Source organism: Suncus etruscus, chromosome 15, assembly GCF_024139225.1.
Source record: "Suncus etruscus isolate mSunEtr1 chromosome 15, mSunEtr1.pri.cur, whole genome shotgun sequence".
In the NCBI taxonomy this organism is placed as follows: domain Eukaryota; kingdom Metazoa; phylum Chordata; class Mammalia; order Eulipotyphla; family Soricidae; genus Suncus; species Suncus etruscus.
In genome coordinates this window covers 82,372,482-82,388,902 of record NC_064862.1, presented here as the reverse complement: position 1 = coordinate 82,388,902, position 16,421 = coordinate 82,372,482, and the positions used below count along the sequence as shown (strand labels likewise).

Below are 16,421 nucleotides of genomic sequence, written 5' to 3'. Positions count from 1 at the left end.
CCACTCAGCTCTCCTTCACTCTCCCAGGCTCCCATCCCTGCCACACCTCTTAATGCCTGCCCCTTTTTGCTCACCCCTTTTAGGCCCTTCTCCTAGGCCTCACTCACAAGTGCCCTGTCCCTTGTTGTCTAAGTCTCAGCTTCTCTTCCAGGAAACTCAGCTCCAAGAATTACAGGAGTCTGGGGGCATCGCCTCCTCCTTGGGGTGCTATGGCAAGGAGCAGGGCTCATGGAGGACTGGGTTGGGGATTCGTAGGGGCTGGCTCAGAACCTCTTCTGCCTTCAACCTGGGTTGTTCCAAGCATCTGATTCTAAGACTGAAAATAATCTCCCGCCGCCGCATGACTCAGCCACTGTTCCTTGCAGTGCACCCATACACCCCAACTTTCTTCAGAACGCTGCTGTGATGACAAATCAAATGTGTCCCCTTGGCAGGGACTCAGGACAGGAAGCTATTTGTTTTTTTTGGTTTGGGTTTGGAAGCCACACCCAGAGGTGCTGAGAGGTGACTCCTGTCTTAGTGCTCAGGGGGCCATATATGGTGCTGAAGTTTGAACAGACGCTGGTTCATATGCTGTCCTATCTCTCCAGGGTCAAATGACTCTGGCATGTACCAGGACCAAGACTGTCATTAGTGTCTCAGTCCCCTGTGTGTGGAACAATCACACAGAATCCTGAATACAGATGTGGGTGAGAGCAGAGACACAGGATGCTATCTGCCCCCTCACCCCCAACTCTTTTATCTGCAAGTTTCACTCTGCCTCTTGCTTCCCTAAATGCTCCCTGCTGGTGTAATTTGGGGGAAATCTCAATTCTGAGAAGCCAGTTTGGGTAAAGTACCAGAACCCAGGGACCAGAGGTACCTGAGTTTGAACTTGGGTGTCCCACCCTTATGGGGTGCAATTCTGTAGGATTTGGGGACCAGAGTGATAGTATAGTTGGGACAGTGCTTACCTAATATGTGACTAGGGTTTGATCCCCAGTACCCCAAATGGTGCCCTGAGCCCTATTAGTCATCCCTGAGAGCAGAGTCAGAAGTAATTTTATTTTTCTTTGGCCGCACCAAGCAGTGCTCAGGGCTGACTCCTGGCTGTGCACTCAGGAATTACTCCTGTAGGTGATCAGGTTGCCTGCGTACAAGGCAGTACAAGGCAAGCATCCTCCCCACTGTACTATCTCTGGCCCATCTAAAAAAAAAGTGTAGGATTTTTAAAAATTGAATCACCGTGAGATATGCAGTTGCAAAGTTGTTGCTTGAGTTTCAATCATACAATATTCCAAAGCCTGTGACACTTCCTGTCACCAATGTCCCTAGTTCCAATGTCCCCAGTTTCCTTCTTACCTTCCTCAAACTTGCCTCTATGACAGATACTTCTGTGTGTGTGTGTGTGTGTGTGTGTGTGTGTGTGTGTGTGTGTGCGCGTGCATGCCAGGGTCATGATTGACACAGAAGTTTGCAAAGCAAATGTCCCACCTCTGAGATCATCACCCTGAACTCAAGTTTGTTTTTGGGAGATCCTATCCCACAATAAGAGAGCAAGGACCCTTCTTAAGGGGGTGAGCAAGATGGTAAGATATATTCGTTTCCCACAAGAATGGAGTGGTAGAGAGCAGACACTGCAGGGTGGGGGGAAACTATTTGGTTAAACAGTTTGATTAGTTTTTTTTTAACTACTCAATCTTTTTTTTTTTTTTTTTTTTTTTGGCTTTAGGGTCACACCTGGCAGCGCTTAGGGGTTACTCCTGGCTCTATGCTCAGAAATTGCTCCTGGCAGGCTCAGGGGACCTTTTGGGATGCCGGGATTCGAACCACCGACCTTCTGCATGCAAGGCAAATGCCTTACCTCCATGCTATCTCTCCGGCCCCAACTACTCAGTCTTTAATTAGTTCCCACTTTGTTGTTGTTGTTGTTTTAACTTTTTGGTTTCTGGGCTACATCCAGAGATTCTCAGAGCTAACTCCTGGCTCTATGCTAAGGTGTCACTGCTGGCTTGCTTGGGGGACCACATGGGATTCAGGGGATTGAATTTGGGTTGGACACTTGCAAAGCAAGTGACCTCCCCAACTGTACTGTCTCTCTGGCCCCCACTTCTCACTTTTTTTACCTGTCCCCGAAGACAGGTGCTCTTCCTTCACATTAATGATGCAGAATAACTTTGGGGTACACCTCTGGCCCCAGATAACCCTTAGGAACCTCCAAAGTTAACAATACTGACTCCTTCCATCTGACATCACTTGGGTGGGGCCTATACATCTGCTTGGCCCCAGCCCCTCACCCAGGATTCCACCCCATGGGAGGGTCTAAATGAACTGAGCGGGGGTCATCTTGCTATTATTAACACATGAAGCAGACGTGGGGGGGGGGGTAAAATGTCTCCACCAGCCTTTTCCAAGCAAACCTTCCTTAGCTCAAGTGCGAAGAGCGCCCAAGCCCCATTGGAGGTGGGTGCAGGAAGCTGCGAGTCCAGTTGGAAATGGACTGAGCTTGAGGATTAAAAACTGAATCCTAGTTTCTTAGAGTTACTCCTGGCTCTTTGTTCAGAAACTACTTCTGGCAGGCTCAGAGGACCATATGGGTTGCTGGGGATCAAACCTGGATTGGCCACATGCAAGGCATAAAACCATACCCGCTATGCTATAGCTCAGTCCCCTGACTCCTGGTTTCTGCCACTGCTTGTGTGGCCCACTAGGAGCAAAGAGAACCAGAACCGAACCGACTCCCTGGGGCAAAGTGGCGGTGTGAGAGGAGAGACAGCCAGCCAGCCAGCCAGACAGACAGCATCTCACTTGCAGACAGCCCCAAAGCACAGGGGCTTGCACGGCCACCCCCATCTCCATTAAAGCTGGTTTGCACCAGCTGTGCTGTACCCCCATGGGTCCCCTATTTGTCACACCTTCTTCCAGGTCCTCTGTCCCCCTAAGCCCCATTGGGTTCAACATTCTTGGACAGAATTTTCCTGGCGGCAGCTAGGAGCGCCTCTGGAGCATCCTTGCACCGTTGCTGCGGTGGATGAGTCGCGTTCATGTCCTGTGTTATTATGGGCAATTGATTCCTTCTCGGACCCGTTCCCTGCCTGGAGGCTGAGTAGGGGTGATGACGATGAACCCCACCTGCAGGCTGACCTCTGAGGGGCATTTTAAGGCCTAGGGAGACTCGATGCCCTTGAGAAGGGCGTCATCTACCGTCCATTCTTAGGTACTGCAACCCCGTGTGCTGGAGCGCTCTGGTCCCATTGGAGGCCATGGAAGGCTTGAGAAGATGAAGTTTCTAAGATAGTTGCAGGGCTTTGTTGTTGTTGTTGTTGTTGTTGTTGTTGTTGTTGTTTTGGGGCCACACCTGGTGACGCTCAGGGGTTATTACTGGCTATTCGCTCAGAAATCGCTTCTGGCTTGAGGGACCATATGGGACGCTGGAGGATTGAACCACTGTCCATCCTAGGTTGGCTGCGTGCAAGGCAAATGCACCACAGCTCCTGCCCCACTATGATCCCTTATACATTGTTTTATTTCTCTGACCCCAAAAGTAGATGAAAGTTGTTGTTGTTGTTGTTGTTGTTGTGTTTGCCACACCCAGGAGCTCAGGGTTTACTGCTGGCTCTGCATTCAGGAACCAATCCTGGTGGGGCTCAGGGAACCTTATGGATGCCGGGATCTAGCCCAGGTGAAACACATGCAAGGCAAGTCTCATAGGTGTTGAACTATCTTTCCAAACCCAGTAGGTAAATGCTCTAACTTTCAGGCAGAGAGGCTGGAGATAGGTAAGGCACTTGCCTTGCATGAGGCCTATCTTAGGCCCCAAACACTGCCAGGAGTCACTCCTGTGCCCAGATTCAAGATTAGTCCATAAGAACTGTGCCTGCCTTACCTGCGCTAGCCTAGGACGGACCGCGGTTCGATCCCCCGGCGTCCCATATGGTCCCCCAAGCCAGGAGCGACTTCTGAGCGCATAGCCAGGAGTAACCCCTGAGCGTCACCGGGTGTGGCCCAAAAACAAAACAAAAAAAAAAAGAACTGCCAGAGGTGGCCCCCAAACCATCTAATTTAAACCCAGATTTGTTCCCAGCAGTCCTTATAGTCTAGGATCTCATCTAGAATGATCCCTCTTCTTTTCCTCTTTTTGTGGTGGTTCTTGTGGGACTGCACTTGACTATGCTCAGGGTTTACTCCTAACACTAAGCTCAAAGATTTCTCCTAGCAGGCTCAGGGAACCATATGGAGTGCTAGGGATCAAAACCGTGTCCAGGGCCGGAGCGATAGCGCAGCAGTAGGGCATTTGCCTTGCACACGGCTGATCCAGGATGAACCTTCGTTCGATCCCTGGCATCCCATATAGTCCCCCAAGCCAGGAGTGATTTCTGAATGCATAGCCAGGAGTAACCCCTGAGCATCACCAGGTGTGACCCAAAACCCCCAAAAAAGAAAATAAAATCCAAACCACAAAAAAAAACCATATCTGCTGAGTGCAAGGCAAATGTACTTGTCCATTGTACCAGTCCATTGTACTATCACTCTGTCCTTCAAGAATAATTTTCCTCTTGGGGAGGAGAGATAGCGTGGAGGTAAGGCATTTTTTTTTTTTTTTTGGTTTTTGGGCCACACCCATTTGACGCTCAGGGGTTACTCCTGGCTATGTCGCTCAGGACACCCATTTGACGCTCAGGGGTTACTCCTGGCTATGCGCTCAGAAATCACCCCTGGCTTGGGGGGACCATATGGGACACTGGGGGATCGAACCGCAGTCCATCCGCTTGCAAGGCAGACACCTAACCTGTAGCGCCACCTAACCTGTAGCGCCACCTTCCCGGCCCCGGAGGTAAGGCATTTGCCTTGCATGCAGAAGGTTGGTGGTTTGAATCCCGGCTCCCATATGGTCCCCTGAGCCCGCCAGGAGTGATTTCTGAGCATAGAATCGGGAGTAACCGCTGAGCGTGGCCAGGTGTGACCCAAAAAACAAAAACAAACAAACAAAAAAGAATAATTTCCCTCTTGACTTAGAGGAATTTTGGTTTTGTTTTGTTTGGTTTGGTTTGGGGGCCACAACAATGATACAAAGGGTTTATTCCTGTCTCTGCACTCAGTGATCTCTCCTGGCAGTGCTCAGGGCTCAAACCTGGGTCAGTTGTGTGCAAGACAAATGCCCTACCAATTAAACTATCTATCTCTTCTCCCCTGGCTTTAGAGAAATAAATGTACCCTCCTGTAACCATTCCTGGCCTGTTGTTTCTTCTTGCAGGTCTAGACAAGATGCCACCAAATGCTAGAGATCTTGCAAAGAGATGCCCCACTGTCTGCCTTTTGCTGGTACTAGGAGAGGTACCTGGTGGGCAGCTGACTGGAGCAGGGGACCCAGATGTCATTCCCTCTCCCAGGTGTCCCCCCCCCCCCATCCTCCCTTGGGCAGTCTGGGAGTAGAATGTGGATGGAGAATGTGGCAGAGGGACATTGTCCTGTTGCCTGGCAACGATGAGGCACACTTGGGTGCAGAGGAAGTGGGACCACAGGGCGGAGGAGTGGCTGGCCCATGGGGGACCAACAGCTCAGCAGCAACCATGGCAGCCTGGAGTCACAGGGCAGAGCAGCCGGGAGTCCGAAGGAGGATGACTTAAGTCCCAAGATTTCTCTGTCTGACAAACTCCGTGTTCACAGCTCTAAGAGCCATGATCTGGACAACGTGGTGGTGCATTTCCCAGCACCCCAGGAAGACGTGCTCCCCAAGCCAATGTCCATACAGGAGCTGGTGGAAAGCAGAGACATGGATGTTGCCATGGTGGAGAAAGAGAAGGTGCTGGATGAAGAAATAGAAGCTAGGGCGACTCAGATGAGGTGCATTGAGGGAGATGCCCAAGGGAAAAGGGAGAGGGGTCTGTTGGCAAGAAATGAGATGGGGGGGCTGCTCAGTTGGGAAGACCCTGTGGGTAGGGAGTGGATAAATGTGGGAATTGTGAGTGGTGGATTGGGGGGCTATGTGGAAGGTCAAAAGGAAACTTTCCAGGAGAAACAAAACAGGGGCCTGGCAGGAAATGTCAGAGGAATCTGCCAGCTGGGGTGTGTGATGGGGGAAATGGAGGGGACAGTCTCTGGGTTCCAGGACCTCATGTCTAAGTACTCCCAAAAAGTGCCACGAAGAAAGAGACTTGAGGAGTGGCATGGTAGGTAGGGCTTTTGCCTTGCATGCAGCTGCCCCAGGTTTGATCTCCAGCAGCCCATATGGTCCCTTGAACCTTCCAGGAGTGATTGCTGTGCCCAGAGCCAGGAAAAACCCCTGAATACCACGAGTGTGGTACAAAATACAAAACGAAAAAGAGGCAATGGAGCATCTAAGGCAGGGAGCTAAGAGGGGCTGAGGGGGCCAGAGATAGATAAAAGGGAGCTGATCTATCTCAGCCATTTGGGGGTTCTGGTGGGAAAGACAAAGGAACTTTCCACTCATGGAGGTCGCTTGATCCCCGTGTTAATCCAGTCTGACCCTCCAGGGGCAGGTGGGATTCCATTTCTTGCAGGAGGGGGAGCCTAGCCAGAATCTGCTCCATGGTGCAGCGTGAATGCATGGGGTGAGGAGATGAGAGGAGCACTGACCCTGGCCCCATACCCCCTAGTCGGCTGTCCATCTCCAAGCGGCCCCCTAGAACCCCTGGGGTCAGACTGTGCAGGAAAAGAAGGCTCGCGGATTTGGCCAAACCCAAGACCAACTGGCAAGTTATAAGGAACAGGTAAGGAAAGGGGGAAGGAACAGGTCATACAGGCCAGGTAAGGGGCGGTAGAAGGAGCACCCCATCACTACCTCCCAGCCCCACCCCAGGGTTTATATGTAAGGGGGTAGTTCTCAGGGAGGGCCAAGCCTGGGGGGGCAGAAGGGGTTCCTACAGGCACCCCAGAAGAAAGAGCAGCGCAAAGCAGAGAGCCCTTCCTCAGGATGGTGTACAACTGTACGGGGTTTTCGTGGTTCTCCCCGAAAATGAGGATCCTCCACTTCTGTGTCTTTTGGTGAGTTCAGGACACTGCCTGCTCCCTGGGGACCAGACACGATGGGGATGGGGTCCCCTTCCTGGAGCCCCCTTTTCCAGATCTCTGACACCAGGTCGGGGAAGGGAGGAGATCTTACAGGGTGGACCCCAAGAGTCAGCCTGGCTGCAAGGCAAGCTCTCCCCCTGTCCCTTGCTGCCCTCTTCGGATTTCCTGCGGCTACCCCGCCTGCCTCCCGTTTTTTCTGTCGGTGTTTAGGGGTGCCCTGAGTTGTGTTTCAAAGTGGGTCCTTCCTAGTGAGCCCTCATCTGAACCACGCCTGGTGTGTTCCAGGCCCTCCGTGTATTGGTCCGAGCAGTTCCTCAAAGATTCCACTTTGTCCGTCACGGTACCAGGTAGGCCGGCCCTGCACTAGCCCCGCCCATCTCGCCTCCGCTCCATCTCCTAGCCAATCGCTGCTCGCTTCTGCCTCGGGGCCCCGCCTTCCCTCCAATCTCTGCCCCGCCCTGTCTTCGCCCCACCCACAGCTTTTGCCCCGCCTCCGCCCCACCTCTCCTCCAATCGCTGCCCGCCTCTTTCTATTTCTTTTCCCTCCGCCAAGCCCCGCCTCTCCTCTGCCCCGCCTCCGGCTCTCTATTCCTCCAATCGCTGTTCACCTCTGCTCAGCCCTGCCCCTGTTTCTCCACCCGCCCGCCTAAGCCACGCCCACTCTCGCCTCCCTTCCATCCCACTGAGTTCCTCTCTCAGGCTTTGCTCCAGAGGAAGCCCCAGTTCCACCATCTCTCCCCACTGCTCCAGTTTCCGGTTTCAGTCCTGTACCCCCAGGCTTGTGCCTGGCTGCCTCTGGGATCACCTACCTACAGGCCCCTCTATCCATCTCCTCCCATACTTCCCCCATGTACCAGGCCTCTTTCCACTGTTTTTCCAGGGGGTCTTTGATCTGAACTCTCCCCAGATCTTGGGGTGAGGGCTCTGGGCAAACTCTCAAAGAGAATCTTGTTCTCACCCAGCCTCAAGGGTGCAAAGTTTTCACCAAGACTTGAGGCTGGAGCCATTCATTGCACAGCAGGGAGGGAGAGTGCTTCCCCTGCATGCAGCTGACCCAGGTTTGATCCTCAGCATCCCAGGAGTGATTCCTGGTTATTATAGAGCCAGGAGTGATCAACCCCTGAGTACTGCTAGATATGGCCTCAAAACCAAACCAAACCAAATAAAAAGAAGCAAAAAAGGCTTTCCCTCTGGGAGTCGGAGTCATACCAGGAGTGACTGATTCCAAACAAGAAGAGCATGGAGTCAGATGTCAGATTTGAGCCCAAAATGAACCAACAAAACCCCGCAAAATGGGGCTGGACAGATAGCACAGCAGTAGGGCATTTGCCTTGCAAGCAGCAGATCCAGGATGGATAGTTGTTCGAATCCCGGCATTCCATATGGTCCCCCGTGCCTGCCAGAAGCAATTTCTGAGCTCAAAGCCAGGAGTAACCCTGAGTGTGGTCTGTGAGACTCTCCCCAAAACAAAACAAAACAAAAACGACAAACAAACAAAACCACAAAATACTTCCTGTCCGGCCCGGCTTCTCCCGGTCAGAGAGCAGACCACTGGGTGGGAGCAGAGGGTAGATTCTTTCTCTGTAACCTGGAGAAACAAGAGAGGGTTCAATGGGCTGGAGCACAGAAAAGCTCCGGTTTGATCCCCAACCCTACATAGTTCCCCAGTACCACTAGGAGTGACCTCTGAGCATAGAGCTGGGAATAGCCCTGAGCACTGCCAGATGTGAATCCCTTCCCCTCAAAACAGTAACCTGGAGAACATTCCTTGTTGGAGGGAAGTGCCTGGAGGGATAATGTACCCCGGAATCAAGCAGGTGAAAGTTGGGGTGCAGGAGAGTAAATGGGGCTCTTTCCTGTTTAAATAGTCGTCAGCCATCGAATGGAGGAGTTGTCTCGGCCAAAGAGGTTTTTCTCAGACTATTACAACAACTCCAGGTAAGGACTTTGGGGGTGCAGGCTGGGAGTCTGGGGTGCAGCTCAGACACCATAGATATGCATGCATGTCATTTGACAGGCACACACGTACTCCGGCTGGCATCATAGGGGCATACACAGGCGCCCAGTCAAGGTGTGTCACAACAGACACGTATGCACAGAACACATTGCCACACACACAGACATGGCAGGCTGGGACATGCTGACACATGTGGGCACACACATTCACATGTGCTGGGTTGCTCATGGCATGAGCACACACACAGGGATGCCCCAGTCCTCTCTGCAAGCTCTACAGTCTGACTGTCCCCCAGAAAGTCTCCCATCTGGACTGTGAGTCGACCTGCCCTGGAATATCATGCATCCAGACGTCTGAAGGAACTTGCCATCCCCAGAATTCGGAAAAACATCTGGAGCATTAACATGTGCCAGGTATCTGTGCCCCCTCATGAGCCATGCAGGAAGGGAGTTTCTTCCACAAAATGGGCTCCTCTATCCTTCTTCAGAGCAGCTCACCCCCCCCTCTCAGCCCTATGGAAAGTGAAGTCTAAGCTGGAGACCCCAACTTCATCCTACTGACCCTGGGCATGGGATCGAGAGCCACATTACCTCCCTAGTGTTCTCTGATGAAGATGATGTTCCCAGCCCAAACACTTACTCCTTTCCTTTGGGGATGTACTAACACTCAGGCACGGAAACTTCTGGGTGAAGGGGGGAGTGTTTGTACCCCTGTAGGGGAAATTCACAGAATCAGGGTCTCTTTTGTCAGAACTTTGTCAGAACTCACACTCTGGTGCTGGAATGATAGCATTTGCCTTGCACTCATCAGATCCAGGTTTGACCTCTGGCATCCCATATGGTTCCCCGAGCCTGCCAGGAGTGATTGAGTCCACAGTACGCCCTGAGCCCAAGCGTGGACCCCAAAAACATCAAACAGAACCTACACTTGGAGCAGATACCTTCTGTTTGTATTGGCATCAGAGGTCTGGTTACCACTCACTTGGGTAGGGCTCTTTTGTTTTGTTTTTGGGTCACACCTGGCAGTGCTCAGTGTTTACTCCTGGCTCTCTGCTCAGAAATCGCTCCTGGTAGGCTCAGGAGACCATATGGGATGCCGGGATTCGAACCACTGTCCTTCTGTATGCAAGGCAAACGACCTACCTCCATGCTATCTCTCCGGTCCAGGGCTCTTTTTTCTAATGTTATTTAATTTATTATTATTATTATTATTTTGGTTTTGGGGCCACACCCTGTGATGCTCAGGGGTTACTCCTGGCTATGTACTCAGAAATCGCTCCTGGCTTGGGGGACCATATGGGATGCTCAGCCATGGGCAAGACAAGTGCCCTACTGCTGGGCCCCTATTTTATTTTATTTTTAATTTAAACACCATGGTCACATGGTTGTTTATACTACAGTTCTTTGTTTGTTTGTTTGTTTGGGGGGTTGGGTTATACCTGGCGGCGCTCAGGGGTTATTTCTGGCTCTGCCCTCAGAAATCACTCCTGGCAGGCTTGGGGGACCATATGGGATGCCAGGGATCAAACCTGAGTTGGGTCGGCTGCATGCAAGGCAAATGCCCTTCCTGCTGTGCTATCACTCTGAGCCTACAGGATTTTTTGTTTGTTTGTTTTTTGTTTGTTACAGGTTTTTGTTTTTTAATAAAGTTGTTCACGATTGAGTTACAGCCATACAAAGTACAACAATCCTTCCCTCCACCCACACTCTCCCATTTGCTCTGGGCAAGCAATTTTACTTCTCTCTCTCTCTCTCTCTCTCTCTCTCTCTCTCTCTCTCTCTCTCTCTCTCTCTCTCTCTCTCTCTCTCACCCATACTCTCCCATGTGCTCTGGGCAAGCATTTGCATTTTTTTTTTTTTGGTTTTTGGGCCACACCCGTTTGACGCTCAGGGGTTACTCCTGGCTATGCGCTCAGAAATCGCCCCTGGCTTGGGGGACCATATGGGACACCGGTCTGTCCTACGCTAGCTAGCGCTTGCAAGCATTTGCATTTTACTTCTCTCTCTCTCTCTCTCTCTCTCTCTCTCTCTCTCTCTCTCTCTCTCTCTCTCTCTCTGTCTCTGTCTGTCTGTCTGTCTGTCTCTCTCACACACACACCTTTTTTGACATTGTGGTTTGTACTACTGCTAATGAAGTGGTACCATGAAATGACCCTTTCATGTTAGACCCTTCTCTACTCTAACTGCACTCTCCATTCTTTGTGACAAGCTTCCTACCATAGACTCCTTCACTTGGCCAATGAGTGGTTGATTTTTGTGTTACACCTGGTGGCACTCCAGGGTTCCTCCTGACTCTGCTCAGGAATCACTCCTGGAAGGCTTGGGGGACTATATGAGATACTAGGGTTTGAACCTGGGTCAGCCTCGGCAAGGCAAACACTCTACCCATGTGCTATCACTCTGGCTCAGGATTTTTTCTTTTTGGGGAGAGCACACCTAGCAGTGCTCAGAGGTTACTTCAAGGTCTGTACTCAGAAATCACTCCTGGCAGGCTCAGGGATGCCAGGGATCAAAACTGGGTCGAGGGCCCGGAGAGATAGCACAGCGGCGTTTGCCTTGCAAGCAGCCGATCCAGGACCAAGGGTGGTTGGTTCAAATCCCGGTGTCCCATGTGGTCCCCTGTGCCTGCCAGGAGCTGTTTCTGAGCGGACAGCCAGGAGTAACCCCTGAGCACCGCCAGGTGTGGCCCAAAAACCAAAAACAAAAAAACAAACAAACAAAAAAAAAAACTGGGTTGGTTGCATGCGGTCAAATGCCCTACCTGCTGTGCTATCTCTCTGGCTCAGAGTTCTTTTCTTTGGTTGTCTCTTTGGAGCTTTTGGTTGGTTGTTTGAGGGCCACATGCTGGGGTGCTCAAGGACTTATGTTACTCTTAGCTCTGTGCTCAGGGATCACTTCTGGTGGGGCTTGGAAAAACATATTAGGGCTGGAGAGTGAGCATGGAGGTAGGGCATTTGCCTTGCATGCAGAAGGATGGTGGTTCAAATCCCAGCATCCCATATGGTCCCCCGAGCCTGCCAGGAACGATTTCTGAGTGTAGAACCAGGAGGAACCCCTGAGTGCTGCCAGGTGTGACCCCCCTCCAAAAAAAAATTAAGTCCTAGGTATTGAACCATCTCTCACATCTCTCTCTCCCTCCCCCCCTCTCCCTCCCTTTTTCTCTCCTATTTCTGAGAAATCAAGCTGAACCTCCTCTTTTATTCAGGTGTCTCAGGTGTCCAAGGCAGCGAGGAAGGCCATCCCTAGTCCAAGGATCCTCCGACTGGCAAAGCCCCGGCCCCCGGCCACGATGTTGGAAGAGTGGAACCCTATACCGAAACCCAAGCCTTATGTGTCGGACTACAACCGCCTCCTTCAATTGGCCAGTGAGTGGGTCCCGCTGAACTGGGCACCCAAAGCTGCAGTGGCCTTACCCATTGCATGGATTGATGCTGGGAGGTGGCCCCAGGATTGGGGGCGGAGCTGTTCGAGGGGCGGGGACCTCTATTGGGCGGGGCCATGATTTGAGGCGTGACCATATATGGGAGGAGCATGTCCATCGGGCGTGGTCGTATCATGGGCGTGGTTCGTGTGTGGGCGTGGTTTTATATGGGGCGGAGACTGGCTGAAGGGCGGGCCCACACCGGGCTCTTTCTCTTGGTGCAGCAAGTTGGCTCACCACGGACTTAGCCGAGCACCCAGGGCTGCAGTCTCAAAGCAAAGACAAGAAGTGCATGGACTCCTTGCCAGCAAAGCGGGCGTAGAGACATCCTGGGGTGCAGCTGGCAGACTGGGGTCTTCCCCCCACTGCACCCCACATGCTATTTCCTCTTCTGTTCCTTCTAGCACCCAAGGCCCTGCCCGAAACTTGTGTCCCTGATCGGGACCCTCGCTGGGTAGTCCCCAGCGTCACCAAGAAGGCGGTGGCTACCGCCCGAGTGGTGTCCCTGGCCCAGCCGAAAATGCGCAAGGACTTAAATACGGATCGCGACCCTTACCAAGTGTCCCCTGCGTCCTTAGTGGCAAAGGCCACCCCTCGGGTCCAGGAACTCGCCACCCCCAAGAGTATCACCAGGAAAGTTTGAGCGGCTGGCCCGCCCCTCCTGTGACTCCCTTTTCCAGTAAACACCCAAGTGCACCCATGTAGAGGTCTGAAGGGATGACTTGCGGGGGTTGAGGGGAGCTGGGAGGCCCGTGATGGAGGAGCCGCTGGAAAATATTTCTGTAAAGGATCCTGACTTGAATCTATCTGTGTGCGCCCTTATTTCTACCTTGCCAGCACCTACCATCCCCATCCCCACCGCCCTTCCCTCAACACTCCCCGCCCCCAGAGTCCCTCACATTTTTTGTTTTGGGCCACACACTGGCTGGCTCAGGGATGACTCCTGGCAGGACATGAAGGACATTCTGGGATGCAGAAAACCCGGGTTGGCCACTATACTTGCTTGTTTCCACCCCAGCACCCCAATTCTTATGCCCAGCTTCTGTATAGCTTCTAGGGTGGAGGTGGGGGCCCGTGATTGCTCCCTGGGATGGTACTGAAGTCAATAAACCTTGACCCAGGGTGCCTGTAACCACTTCCCCATACTTTTGTGGGATCTGACATCCACACATTGTGGGTAGGGTGGGGGTTCAAGGGGCTGGACTCATGCCTGGCATTCATAGTGTGGTGTGCCAGGCTCAATCTCCTGCACCATATGTCTTCCCCTCCCTAACACCCTCTGGAATAGTTCTGGTGGCCTCAGCACCGCTGGAGAGAACACCCCCAAGATGAAGTCAACAGAATTTTTTTCTTTGTTTTATTTCGTTTGGGGAGGGGGCACTGTACTTCAGGGTTTTCTCCTGGCTTTGAACTCAGGAATCACTCCTGGCAACACTCAGGGAACCAACCCTATGTGGTGCTGGGGACAGAATCTGGGTGGGCAATTCAAGTGCCTCCCCCACCCACTGTGCTATCTCCCCAGTATCCTCCTCACCCAAATCTCTGACTCAGACCCAGATTTGACAGAGAGCACAACAGGAGCGGGCGCTTGCCTTGCATACAGCAGTCCTGGCTTCCATTTCCCTGAACCCATGTTCCCTGAGCGCTGCTGGGTGTCATGCAACCCATCCTCTCCTTCAATAAAATAAACAAAAGAGAAAAATTATTTCCAGGAAAGCCACTTCCGGGCAAGTGCCCCAGGATTCCAGATGCCCCACCCCCAGCAAGGCTGACCCAGTTGCTGGAAGCCTGGAAGGGGCTGGACATGGGCCATTCCCCAGGGGCTTCTTTTTTTTTTAACCCTATTCCTAACACCCCTGAGAAGGAATAAACATGAATCGATGACCTCAATGATCTTAAAGAGCCGGGGATGAGAAACAGGAAGCTGGTGACAGAAGCTAGGACATCCTTCCTGATTTCTGACACCGTCCCAGAGAAGCAAGGGGCTTCAATTCTGTGGTTTTTGGGCTGCACTAGCAGTGCTCAGGGCTGACTCCTGGTTCTGTGCTCTGGGATCACTCCTGGTGACACTCTGGAGACCCTATGCAGTGTATCGGGTAGAACCTGGGTTGTGAGTGTGCAAAGTAAGTGCCGTTTTCTGCTATACTATCCCCAACATGGAGAGTTTATTTTAGTTTTGGGACTATCTCTAGAGATATTCAGGGGTTCTTTTTGCTCTGCACTCAGGAATTACTCCTGACAGTGCTCTCAGACCATATGGGATATGAGACGCTGGAGATTGAATCTTGGCCAGCTGCATGTAAATTAGGTTCTGGCCCCCCCAACTAGGGGATAATTTTTGGGGGCCACACTTGGCGGCACTCAGGGGTTACTCCTGGCTCTGAAATCACTCCTGGCAGGCTCGAGGAACCATATAGATTGCTGAGGATCGAACCACCGTCAGTCCTGGGTCTGCCGCGTGCAAGATATACGCCCTACTACTGTGTGGTCACTCAGCCCAACAAGGGGATTTAAATGGTGATCCCACTCACCTCAAGATCAACAGCTAATATTTTAAAAATAATTTTATTGAATTACCATCAGAGGCAGAGTTAAAACGTTGTTGATGGTTGAGTTTCAGTCATGCAATGTTCCAACACCTGTTTCTTCACCGGTGTTCTTTCCCTGTCACTAATATCCTCAGCTCCCCTCCCCTCCTCCATCCTATCCCCCCAGTCTGCTTCTATGACAGGTGCTCCTCCCCCTCTTCCATCCCCCTCCTCCTCCTCCTCCTCTTCTTTTTCTTTTTCTTTTTTGGTTTTGGGGTCACACCCAGCAGTGCTCAAGGGTTACTCCTGGCTCCACACTCAGAAATCGCTCCTGGCAGGCACGGGGGACCATATGGGATGCCGGAATTTGAACCAATGCCTTCTGCATGAAAGGCAAACACCTTACTTCCATGCTATCTCTCCAGCCCCTCTTCTTTTTATTTTTATTTTTAAATTTTTTGGTTTTTGGGTCACACCTGGCAGCACTTAGGGGCTACTCGGGCTCTACACTCAGAAATCGCCCCCAGTAGGCTCAGGGGACCATATGGAATGCTGAGATTCGAACCACCGTCCTTCTGCATACCTTCATGCTATCTCTCTGCCTCCTCCTCCTCCTTCTTCATCTTCTTCCTCCTCCTTCTTCTTCCTCCTTCCTCTTCCTCCTCTTCTCTCTCTGTGTCTCTGTCTCCTTGTTTCCTTTTAGACATTATAGTGGTTTGCAACAGTTTTTTTTTTTGGTGGGGGGCTTCGGGCCACACCCGTTTGATGCTCAGGGGTTACTCCTGGCTAAGCACTCAGAAATTGCCCCTGGCTTGGGGGGACCATATGGGACGCCTGGGGATCGAACCAAGGTCCTTCCTTGGCTAGCGCTTGCAAGGCAGACACCTTACCTCTAGCGCCACCTCGCCGGCCCCTGCAACAGAGTTTTAAAAATATAAATAAGGGGCCAGAGCAGTGGCACAAGCAGTAAGGTGTCTTAAGCTAGACGGACCGCAATTCGATCCTCCAGCATCCCATATGGTCCCAATCCAGGAGCAGTTTCTGAGCGCATAGCCAGGAGTAACCCCTGAGTGTCACCAGGTGTGGCCCCAAAGCCAAAAAATAAAAAATAAAAATAAAAATGAGGGGCCGGAGAGATAGTACAATGGTAGGGCGTTTGCCTTGCATGCAGGATGGATGGTGGTTCGAATCCCTGCGTCCCATATGATCTCCTAAGCCTGCCAGGAGCAATTTCTGAGCACAAAGCCAGGAGTAACCCCTGAGCACTGCTAGGTGTTACCTAAAAAAAAAAAAAAAAAAAAACCAATAAAAACACACACAAAAAAATGAGGGGCCTGAGTGATAGCACAGTAGTAGGGTGTTTGCCTTGCATGCAGCCAACCCAGGATGGACCCAGGTTCGATTCCCAGCATCCATATGGTCCCCGGAGACTGCCAGGAGTGATTTCTGAGTGCAGAGCTAGCAGTAATCCATGAGTGGGTTTGGTGTGTGACCCAAAAAACCAA

General features: G+C 51.9%; 1 protein-coding gene across 1 annotated transcript; it reads left to right on the top strand.

The window, feature by feature from the left end:
* The first annotated feature begins 5,521 nt into the window (after positions 1–5,521).
* On the top strand, positions 5,522–13,163 carry THEG (theg spermatid protein). Its single transcript, XM_049788232.1, has 7 exons — positions 5,522–5,823; positions 6,597–6,710; positions 7,297–7,358; positions 8,880–8,949; positions 9,264–9,381; positions 12,173–12,332; positions 12,793–13,163. The coding sequence occupies exons 1-7, from the start codon at positions 5,522–5,524 to the stop codon at positions 13,029–13,031; spliced, it is 1,065 nt and encodes a 354-aa protein (XP_049644189.1). The 3' UTR covers positions 13,032–13,163.
* The last annotated feature ends 3,258 nt before the right edge of the window (positions 13,164–16,421 follow it).